At 36.9% G+C, this 12,059-nt stretch overlaps 1 protein-coding gene across 7 annotated transcripts in view; it reads right to left on the reverse strand.

Moving 5' to 3' along the window:
• MTMR3 (myotubularin related protein 3) overlaps window positions 1-12,059 on the reverse strand; it is a 115,964-nt gene that overhangs the window by 48,301 nt on the left and 55,604 nt on the right. For all 7 annotated transcript variants that reach the window (XM_045200947.2, XM_045200944.2, XM_024566574.3 and 4 more), the window contains exons 2-5: window positions 9,030-9,082; window positions 6,910-6,994; window positions 1,336-1,425; window positions 811-927 (exon numbers count right to left, since the gene is read on the reverse strand). In XM_045200947.2, the coding sequence (XP_045056882.2) occupies window positions 811-927; window positions 1,336-1,425; window positions 6,910-6,912 (210 nt within the window). In that variant the 5' untranslated portion in view covers window positions 6,913-6,994; window positions 9,030-9,082. The remainder of the gene's footprint in view (window positions 1-810; window positions 928-1,335; window positions 1,426-6,909; window positions 6,995-9,029; window positions 9,083-12,059) is intronic.

Raw genomic sequence — 12,059 nt, forward strand, 5'->3', positions numbered from 1 at the left:
TTAAGTGACAGATTTCAAAGAATCCCAAATGAACCTCAAAACACACAACCTGAATGAAATTATAGTCCTGAGCTTTTATAAGATGTCTCAATACACCTCTCTGTGCTAGAACCACAGTACAGAAAGGCACAATGCTAGCAAGGAAAGAAGGAAGAAGGCACTCGTTTGATGGAAGTACATGAACTTCTGTGCCTTTGTGGTGAAACGCACGTTAACTGAAAACTATTAATACCAGTGCACTGGAAGGACCAGTTCATTAAGAGTACTCTCATAACTAAAAAGGGTAAATGCACTCTTAGGAATTGAGAGGCTTCCTTTTCTTCAGTAATATATAGTCCATTAAACAAATAAACCTTGTACTTAGCTTCTATACTTATACCAATAAGGAGCCATTAGACTAACTTCATCCTATGACAGTCTGCACTGAGCTCAAAATATTCAAAACATTTCATCATTTGACATTAAGGTCCAAATAATTATCTCAATTGAGGCAGTAGTAACCATTAAAGATTGAAAAACCAAAGTCTATACAGCCTTTGCACCCTTATAAAGCTTAACGACACAGCATTACCTAGCACACATCAATTCAGTGTTACTGAACAATGGACACCTCAGCTCACAACTACGTGTACATTTTAAATCAAGGATTACAGCTGTTTGATAACTTTGTGTCTCCTAGGTGCTAAACTGGGAGAAAAGCAGAGCACACATAACTTTCACACCCAACCCTGTATAACACTCCTCTCTTTGAGAACATTAGCAGATTTTTTGACTTCCCTTTTCTATCTACTTTAGTTGGTAATCACTTACATTAACAAGAGACTCCTTGAACTTGATGTGAAGTCTGTAATTTGAAAGGGCAATGACAGCATCTTCAGCACGGCCCACATACTCTGTGCTTTCTCCATGAAGTTCAAGGAAAGGAACCTTTAAAATAGAAGCAGAAACCCTTAAAAGTTCTGAAACAGTAAATCAAAGTCTTCAAACACAGATCAGATGAATGGATAATAAATCCTTTGTCACTCAAACTTAAATCACAATATGTAAGTGGGTATGGAACTTCAGGAGACTGGGTTTGTATCCACATAATTTAAATATACCTCATTATTCGAATTCTAGACTACTGAAGGAATGACAGAGATGATCGTCTCAAACAGCGAATTTTTAGGAAGTCTTTCTAAAAGGAGGTATGTTTTCCAGCCTGCGTTTCTACTATGTGCATGGTTTAGGAAAAAAGATATATTATATAGTACATTACTTCAAACCATTAGCTCTGCTACATTAATACTATGACGCTAAATACTTATTTTAGAATCCAAAGTGACCAGTAATTACCTGAAGATTCTCATCCTCTCGGATCAGCTGCTTCCTGGGAAAGATCTGATTGGCCTGGATGCACTCAAGGCTGTGTCGAGTCTCTTCATCCTGAAAAAACCCCAAAACCTTTAAATAATTTCAAACTGTATTTGGTTTTCCTGCCCCATTTTAATAGTGTAATCACAATGAGAGTCCAGTGACCAAAGTTAATAGGCAGAAAACTAAAGAAAAAAAAATCATCCCCAATATATTCATCCAATTTATATTAGGTGCTTCTAGTTAGAGAACATGCTGATTAAAAAAAAAGGAGGTTAAGAACATTTATATTAAGCACTAATAAGCTGTTAGGTCATTACTTGTAAGAGAAACGAAAATACAGTGGTTTTGTTCTTTAATTTGTAACCTTCAATTCTTATTTTTGAAAGTTACATTCTGAATTACGTAAGAATGAAATGATGTGGTTATCTGGAATTTGCTTCAAAATAAGTAGAGGGGGGAAGGTAAGGAGAAAGTGAGTAGGGCCTAAGTGAAATGGGATTGTCCATGAGGGATGTTTGATGAAACTGGGTAAGTGAAGGTTCCCTATACCTACCATTGTGTCTACTTCGGTTGCATGTGTGATTTCCATAACACAAAGTTTTTTTAAACATGTAAAGCTTAAGAACTGAATTTCTCAAACTGAAAACGTGCAAACCACTATCCCTAGTTTAGTATGTCATATATTCAGGAATAGATTTATTTCTATTAAGGCAATTAAAAAAAAAGCAATAAATTCTAATCTACATGGCACCTGAATTGTACTAATTATAACCTGTATTAAAAAAGTAGTCTTTACATTATAAGTTTGTATGGTTTAAGACAACAGGAGAAAAAGCAAGATAATGGAAAAGTCCAAGTGTAAATTATGATGCAATCTGTTTACACAGCAAACTTTGTAAAGATCAAAAGCCATATGATTCTCAACTGACAGCACTAAGAATTAAAATCACTAGTGGACAGACATTTCTGCATATGCTACTTAACACAATTCCAACAATTCTACCTCCTCAAAGAGAGGGGAAAATCCTACCTATAAATAACACTTAAGGTTTTATTGAAAAGCAATCTTAATCTTAAATCCATAATACTCTATACTGCTGTGGTTCTCAAAGTGAGGTCCACAGATTCTGAGACCGTTTCAGGGGCTCTATGAGGTCAAACCCACCTTCACAATAATACTAAGACATTATCTGTCTTTTTTCACTGTGACATTTGTCTAATAGTGCAAACAGTGCAAAAAGAATTGATGGGCAAAACTGCTGGCTCCTTAGCACAATCAAGACAGTGACACCAATTTCACTTAGAATGTCCTTGATAAAGCAGGAGGAAAATGATAAATTTTATTAAATCTTGACCCTTAAGTAAAGTCTTTTTTATATTGCAAATACATGTGGAATACTTATGCTGCACACTAAAGTATTATGGTTGTTTCAAGGCCAAGCACTTGTGCAACTCTTTCAGCTACAAGCTGAACTAGTAGCCACTTTTTTCAAGTACCGTAAAAAAAGTTTTTAACTTTTCAATTACAGTTGACATACAATATTATATTAGTTTCAGGTGTACAACATAGTGATTAGCCATTTATGTAACTTACAAAATGATCACCTTAGGTCTAACACCCACATGACACCATACAGTATCATTTCACTGAATAGTAATTCTATTTCCATTGTTAAGAGATAGCTCTTGACTTAAAAGAACACTGAGTATTTTACACTTAGAACCAAAGAGAAAAGATCTGAGGAATCTTAAATTTAGGGAAGATTTTTCTCATAAACCAATAGGAGGTAAGTAAAAATTGCTAGAACATATGAGGAAAAGCTTTTTAAAAATTATGACATAAAAGTACATTGTAAACATGCCTCCCTCAGCATCACATTAACTTTTTAATTCAGATAAATTCATATCCTAAACTTTTATTCTCTTCATTATCACTTTACAGAGGTACCCAGTATTTCTTTAAGTGACTCCTTGACCTATTTTACTGACCTTTAAATATTACAGAATTGAAATCATGTAACAGGTTAAAAAAAAAAACAAAAACTAGCAGCTAAAATACCATTTCATCCTTGCTGGTACATTCACTTGAGTGCTAACCCAGGCCAATGTATATAATCAAAACAGCTACTGAAAACTGAAAATGGAATAAATGATTTTCAGCCTAAGAGAACTGAAAATTAGGCCAGCAATGCAAAAATGCATTTAATCTCCGAGGAATTAATTAACAGTAGGACAAACTACCTGTTGACTTTCTGGAAGAATGGTGATTCAAACAACATTACTTGGCTAACATAAGTTGAATTAACTACCTAATTTCTTTTTTTAGTTTCTGAATTTCGTAAGTAAAAAAGGAGGCAAAACTTGAGATAAATAAGGAGTTGGAAGGAGACAAAGGGAAGGAAGAAACAAACTAGCAAGTATTGGCATGGTAAGAGTCTTGGAAACAAATTTCTCTGAACTATAAGCAGTATTTTAACACTTAATCTTAACCAAAAGGCCAAGAAGTCTCCCTCCCTCCCCCCTCCCCCACACCCTCTCTCTCCCTCTCTCTCTCTCTCTCTCTCTCTCTCCCCCTCACACACACACACACACACACACACACACACACACACACACTCTTTTTTTGCACTATAAGACGCACCGGACCATAAGACGCACCTAGGTTTTAGAGTAAAATGGAGGGGGGAGTGCAAGACAAAAACCCCACTCCACCGCCATTGCCCCTCCCTCCACCGCCCCCAGCGAGCCAGGTACCCTACATTCGGACTATAAGACACACCCCCATTTTCCTCCCAAATGGGGGGGGGGTGCGTCTTATAGTCTGAAAAATACAGTAAGTAGTACTCTATTAGTACTAGAATGTATTCCATATGGTCGATCTCCTGGTACTGGCTGAGGAACACCAGGCATTGTGGAATCTGGCATTGTCTGTCTCCACCAGCTCCGTAAGGTCAGAAGAGTTACCTACAAAATCTTAAAAAGAGATCAGTGACCATGGTTTCAGGGTAGTTTCTGCTACTGGCTGAACTATGCAGGTAAGAGAAGTAAACCTACACTTCAGAGGGGAAGTCAACACTAGAGATAAATGTTTTAAAAACCTGGGGAGCAGAGACTGCTGATGAGTCAAAATGCCTATTTATTAACTCAAATGTAGGATTCCAGGACAAAAAAACAAAACAAAACTGTACCTACTCCTAAGAGTGAAATGAAATGTGTGTATGAACACTTAGCAAAATGTAAAAGTGAAAGTATTTATCAGTTTCATTGTCAATTCCAGTCACTAATCTTAAGACTGGTATTGAAGAACATCAAAAAAACAATTTACCTTGATATAATGCTTGAGATTTGTTTCAAAATACTCCAAAGAGGTGAGGGTGAAGGAATAAGGAGAAACAAGTGTGGCCATGGATTACTGCAGTTGACTGATGCATAAATGACTAGTCTCTCTTAGTAAAGCTTGAGACTTTTCATAACAAGACATGAAAACATATCTTCCTAATGCTTAACCTTCCAAAAAAGACAGGCTTTTTGACTTCTCATATAAGAACCTCTAGGAGTATAAGAGAGAGAATATTACTCAAATTAGAGTTATCCATTTTTTTAAAAAGGGAAAGAAAAAGACAACTCAGTGCTTCTTTAATCTCTATACAAAAAATCAGTACTAAGGACATATAACCTAAAAGCTAAAACAACAGACTATATTAATATTAATTAAATCAATGGTTCAACTTATAAAATGTTACATGGACTAAAATGGACATTAGGAACCAATGAATCAACATGGGAAAATTTTAAATTCACTTAGTAATGAGCGAAATATAAACTTAAGTATTTTTTTCCAAATGTTGCATGCAACTACATAAAGGCCTAGATAACAGTTTGCATTTTTAATCAACTATTTTCTTTAAGATTTTATTTATTTATTTTTAGAGAGAGGGGAAGGGATGGAGAAAGAGAGGGACAGAAACATCAATGCGTGGCTGCCTCTTGCATGACCCAGTGCCCTGCACTGGGGAACCTATCTCACAATCCAGGCATGTGCCCTCACTGGGAATCAAACCAGCAACCATTTGGTTTGCAGGCCGGTGCTCAATCCACCGAGTCACACCAGCAAGGGCAAAACTTAGTATGTTTTAATTCCAATTATATAAGATATACATATGGGCACTGGACTAGTTAGAAATGAACAATGCCATAGGTTTTGGTAGTAGAATTGTAAATGAGTATTTATAAAAATGTGTTATCCTGCTGCTTTATGAAAAAAATTTTTTTAAAGACACATGGCCATACTGCTCCCCAACTACCTCACAAAGAAGCATCTCCAGAGCCCACCATAAAGACTGTCTGCAGGGCACCAAAGACCCCACCCAGCAGCACCAGGGTGAAGCCACTTTGTGCTAGCTATGTGGAATACAATGAAGGAAAACCCCTCAGTACAGAACAGAGCTGCTTTAATAAGCTCATCATTTGCTATTCATTAGCACTGGCATACATACCACATAAATATTAGGAAAATGCTTTTCAATTCATTAAAAACTCTGTGGGAAAACCAATAAAATAAAATACAGTCTAGAGAAATAACATTAAAAGTTCATCAGTGTTTGGATCTAAGATACATAGTTGTTATTCCCATAAACTAAGAAAAAACTGGCCCAGCTTGAGATGAGAGCAGTTACCTTTCTCTTCCTTTTAATATGACATTTCTGCACAACTCGTTTTTCTGTTTCAGTTTGTTTTTAATTTTGAAAAGCATTTTCCACCCTTGTCCCTAATGGAGCTTGAAATTAACATGGCCTTTTCAATTCCTTCCTTGTGCACCAGCATTAAACAGTTTGCATTTAGGAAACATCACAAGGTAGAAGCAGGACAATATTACAGGGGACCATTCTTTTTTAAGCCTTAAAGCACTATCTACATATTCTTAGTATTGACAGAAACGTGTGTGACTCATTGCTCCATCTTCTCTGCCTGGACTGGGCCTGGGTCTTAAATGGCCCACAGTCACTGAAATGTCCATTAAATGTTCTTTGTAGTCAAAGATGTAGGCAGAGATATGCAGAGATGCTTCACCTTCTCTGGAATAAAAACATTGCCTTACACAGAATGAGGATGGTACACAATCGCTCCTATCCAGATAGGTAAATTCATTTACCTATGACATATCATAATTCTCCTATACACACACACACACACACACACACACACACAGTTTTCATCTTGCTTCCTAGGGGGAAAAAAAAAAGAAACCTACAGTCCAAGAATCATGGGTTTTAGGCTTGACTCCATCTACTACCTGACTGAAGAGAGATAACATCTAACTCACAGAATTAAAGTTAATAGAAATGAAATGGCTTTAATATATTAGAATACTCTATACTTATACTTTTAAGTAAACAATGAAAGAAAGGAGACAAGAAGAGAGTTCTGGGAAAGGAAAAGTGAAATGATTTATTAAAACAACAAAAATGGGTAAGTATGGGTATATTAATGTTCACTTAGTTGTCGAGATAAGAGTTCAATTCCAATTTTGTTATTTGCTTTTTATTTACTTACCATGACAGGAGGCCCAGATTAGGAGGATAAATCCCCGTCTCTTCTTCAGTGTCTGGCAAAGCTTTTCTTTCCTTTATGCCTGGATCTTTAAAAAGAGTGGGGGGAGGGAGGAAAGGGACAAAATTGGCAATTTCCCCCTGTGTGGTCATACCCTAATTAAAGGAACTGCATATACATAGACCCAAAGACCTGACCAGAGTCAGCCAAGAAAAAGTTGAATATTACCCAGCCAATCTTCAAATGCAAACTAGTCAAATGCAGACTCCATATGCCTTTATGAAAATCCTCCTGGGCCTAACCTATTAGGGCTAAAAAGTAGCAAGGGTCCACATTCCTAATGTTGCTAGTAATATGAAAAATGTTATAGACCATGGATGAAAATAATACAGCAGTAATTAAAACCAACATGCAACACAAAGCAATATTCTTGTAATACTATGGAACATTTTATCTGTAAATTCAAAATGGATCCCCCTATCTGGGAGAACCAAACTGGCTTAGTAGGCAAAATACAAAAAAATTGTGTTATTTCCCCAATATTCTAAACTCATCAGAAAATTCACATAAACCGTGTTAATACCTTTATGAGGTTTTTAAAAACAACGAAAGGGGTTGGGAAGGAATACCCAACTAGAAACTTAAAGACATGCTAGTAAGAGCACTATCATCTTTAGTGCTTTAAGAAGTTGCCTTAAAAAATATTTTCGTGCAAAGCCAGCATTTCTGGTTTGCTAAACTTCCATGAATACAGGGTATTTTAGGGAGTCTGGGATTCAATATTCAAAGTAGACTCTTTCAGACTGGCGTGAGGGAACAGAGGACAATAAAGAAGCAGTAGGGCGCTGAACATGTGGAGCTTTGCATAGTTGTGAGCACAGTGGCACAGGCGACTTACTTTAAAGAATGGCTCTGACTACTGGGTGGGAACAGACTACACTGCTGTGGGAGGGGGTGTCAGAAGCACAGGAGGGAACCTTCCATTTCTGCACCAAATAAAGACTAAAATGGTGTGCTGCACTTCAGTCAGTCAGTCAGTCCGTCCGTCCATCCGTAACTACGGGAGAATCTAGTGTATGTCAGACAATACAACACTGTGCTAGATTCTGTACTAAAGAGCTTATATTCAGTATACAAGATAGAAACAAAAAAATAGTAGTTACAAATTGTGCTAAATGTGATGAAGGAAACAAACAACACACAGAGACAGAGATGGGGGGTGGGCAGGGTCATGGGAGTCCTACTTTATATCAGTGGTCAGAAAAGGTCTCTCGGCAAGGCAAGGCAAGGCAGTTTCTGGTTCATGAAACAAACAGCATGTGTTTCTGAGACAGGAAAGACTGGCATTTTTGAAGGATTAAAAGAAGGAAACCAGTGTAGCTCAAATGTACTGAGTCAGAACAGTGGTCCAACTTAAAGGTGGTCCAACTTAAATAGTAAGGAGTACAAACTACCTTCCAAGTGTAACGGGGAGCTACTGACAGGTTTTAAACATCAGAGTAACATGATTTGATTTTAAGATCATTCTGGCTACTGTGTACTAACTGGATTAAAGAACAAAAAGAATAAAGAGAGAATCAGGAGACAATTACAGAAGGAGAAAGGTGGCTTGATTTAGAATGCAGTACAGATGGAATAAAAGATAAGGATATGAAATGTATTCTGGAATTAATATCCACACTGAGGAGAGAACTAACAAATTTTTAGAACTGATTAGTACCACTAAGTTTAGTAATGAGGCCTTGGTTTTCATATAGATATATAACAATTTAAGAAAATTCAAAACAAGAATCAAGTTTCAATTTAAAAGAAGTCCACATTGTTAAGGACTGTCTATTTTAAACAAAAGATTAGGGCTACAGCTCATTTAATCTCCACTTAAATATGAGTTTCCAAGCACAATATATTGTATTATGGCACAATTATATATGAAAAAGGCAATCTTGCCTGAGTCCTAGTAAAAAAACATGTTTAAAGATTTAACATTAAAGTGAAAATATAAGGCTCATCTAAATAATTGTGTACACGGACAAACAGATCCCCAAAATGTATCTGTAAATTTGCTTTAGCTGCCTCAAAACAGCACAGTGAGAGTAGTGGAGGGGTGGGGGGAACAAACTTACCAAATGAAGTTTGTCCAAGGAACTTTTTCTACTAGAAGGTTTCACACGGAAATCTGCAAAAGAAAAACCAGTAGTTTTATACAATGAAAAATGTCCTAAGAATCAAGTTAAACCACTTAGATCTGCCCACAAGACTTTTCTCTACAAGTTAGAATGTCAGGATAATATATTATTTCTTAAATTGTTACAATGTGAACTATTTAGTGAACTGCAGATTTTAGAATGTTTAATTGCACAATATGGGCCAAATCAGACCTCAGCATGCCTTTTAGAAACTGCAGAACTTGCACAAACAGAACCTTCCAGGAACCTACAGATACTCCTACTTAAAGGTTTCCCTCAATCAATTAAGTATCATTCTGATGGCTTCTCTCTAAACCTCAGTCACTACAGTACAAGTACTTTAATAAGCTATGATTACAAGGGCCCTGGCCAGTGTGGCTCAGTTGGTTGGAGTGTCAATCCATACACTGAGTTGTCCTGAGTTCAAGTCCTGGTCAGGGCAGCACATGCCTAGGTTGCTGGTTCAGTCCAGGTCAGGGCACGTAAGAGAGGCAATAGATTGATGTCTCTCTCTCACATCAGTAAGCATGTCCTCGGGTGAAGATTTAAAAACAAAAACAAAAACAAACTATGATTACAAGAGACCTAGGCTCAGACTTGGTAGTTTAACACCAAATTGGCTTCTACAGAGGGTTCTTTTATGTATAAGTAAAGGACTGGTTGGGGGTGGTGGAATGAGGGTGAGCGTACAGCCTAAATACAAAGAATTCTTGTCACAACTAGGCAACAGTCTGACCTTTACAGAAGTAAAAGACTTTAATCACCTGCTCTGGCTGGCGTGGCTTAGTGGCTGGGTGCTGGCCTGCGAACCAAAGGGTCGCCTTTGGTTCTGATTGCCAGTCTAGGACACAAGCCTGGGTTGCGGGCCAGGTACCCAGTAGGGGGCGCATGAGAGGAAACCACACATTCATGTTTCTTTCCCTTTCTTTCTCCCTCCCTTCCCCTCTCTCTAAAAATAAATAAGATCTTAAAAAAAAAAAAGACCCAATCCCCTGATTCATTTTTGTAAAGATGTCCTTCAGTATTTGCAGACAACTCATCCTTTGGGGTTGATTGATTACGTAACATAAAGTCACATATGTGAATAAGACTGAACAAAATATCCAAATCCCAAAATGAAGGAGTCTGTCAGCACAGCACGTTATTCCCCTAATCTCTAGGATTTTTTTTTAACTTAGTAAGAACCATAAAAGGGAGACCTAACCATGCAATAATAAAAGTGTCCTAACCATTTTACAAGCAGTATTTTTGGGTCCTAGTAATTGTTAATTTAAATTTTTTAACTCATGCTGTATTAACCACACACTGTAATGGAAAGGAAATAAAGCTATTCATAATCTGTAACTTCAGATACAAACCACATTAAGTATTAAGATTGGTCTTACTAAATTGTTTAAGAAGGAACAACATAGTACAGCAGAAAATTTGGGGATTTGTAGATTTCTAGGAACTTTTCTTACTAGAGTATAATTTTTGCTGAGTATTTGAATACTGAAATACTTAAGTTTTTTTCCTTTTGTTTTTCCTTTGTATTATATTAAGGTTATTATCGAATTTTTAAAATTATGTCTGTAAGTACATTAAATTATCCTAATTTTACTTTAGAAGAATAAACATTTGTTAAAAAGAACAGATGTTGGTTTATGACAGCATGGATGGACCTAGAGGGTATTATGCTAAGTGAAATAAGTCAGTCAGAGAAAGACAAATACCATATTATCTCACTTGTAGGTGGAATCTAAAGAACAAAATTAATGAGCAAACAAATAGAGACAGACTGATAAATACAGAGAAGAGATGACTGACAGAGGGGCGGGGGGTTGGGGGTCTGGGCAAAAAGCGTAAAGGGATTAAGAAGTAGAAATTGGTAGTTACAGAACAGCTACAAAAATGTAAACTACAGCATAGGGAATATAGCCAATAATATTGTAGTAACTCTGTGTGGGACCAGGTGGGTACTTCATCGGGGGAACATTCTGTAAAGTACATGACTTGTCTAACCACTATGCGGTACATCTGAAACTAATACAGAATAATATTAAATGTAAATTGTAACTGAAAAAAAAGGTACAGATGTTGGTCCTCTTTGTCCTTACACACACATAAAATAGTATATGTGAAGGCACATTCCACTTAGAAAAGTATTACAGTAGTCTCCCTTATCTGAGGATATACATTCTAAGACCCCTAGTGGATTACCTAAAACCATGCACAGTACCGAACTATATACACTGTTTTTTCCAATATATACATACCTTTTCATTTAAAGGGAGCCCTCTATGGCGTCTCTTTGGCATATCCAAATTGCTTGCATTACTATTCTTGTGCTTTGGATCCATTATTAAATAAAGTAAGAGTTACCTGAACATAAGAACTGTGATACCTCAACAGTTGATCTGATAACCAAGATGGCTACTAAGTGACTAAAGGGCAGGTAGCATGTACAGTGTGGATACGCTGGACAAAGGAATGGTTTGCAACCCAGGCAGGAAAGGGAAGGATGACTTGAGATTTCATCATGCTATTCAGTGTGCAATTTAAAACTTATTGTTTATTTCTGGAATTTTCCATTTCATATTTTTAGGCTGCGGTTGACCTCAGGTAATTCAGACCACGGGTAATTGAAACCACGGAAAGCAAAACTGCAGGTAAAGGGAGACTACCGTACATTCAGAACATGATGAGACAAAGCTCATTATAACCCAAGAAGTGTTGGAGTAGTGTGAGTTTAACCATCCAATGATATGCATGAGTTCACAATTCAGAAAGAGGCTTCACAGGAAATGGAGAATGTCCAGTGGATCTTACAATTTGGGTGGGTTTGAAGTAAAGAGAAAGAAGTGACAGGAGTAATTCAAGAGAGCATAGCTATTAGTACCACAGTGGGAGGAAAGCACAACATTTTTGAGAAACAGAAAATTGGTCAGACTACCAAGAGAGTGTTCAGGAAGAGTAGAAAGACAGGAT

Source organism: Desmodus rotundus, chromosome 7, assembly GCF_022682495.2.
Source record: "Desmodus rotundus isolate HL8 chromosome 7, HLdesRot8A.1, whole genome shotgun sequence".
NCBI classification, from domain to species: Eukaryota; Metazoa; Chordata; class Mammalia; order Chiroptera; family Phyllostomidae; genus Desmodus; species Desmodus rotundus.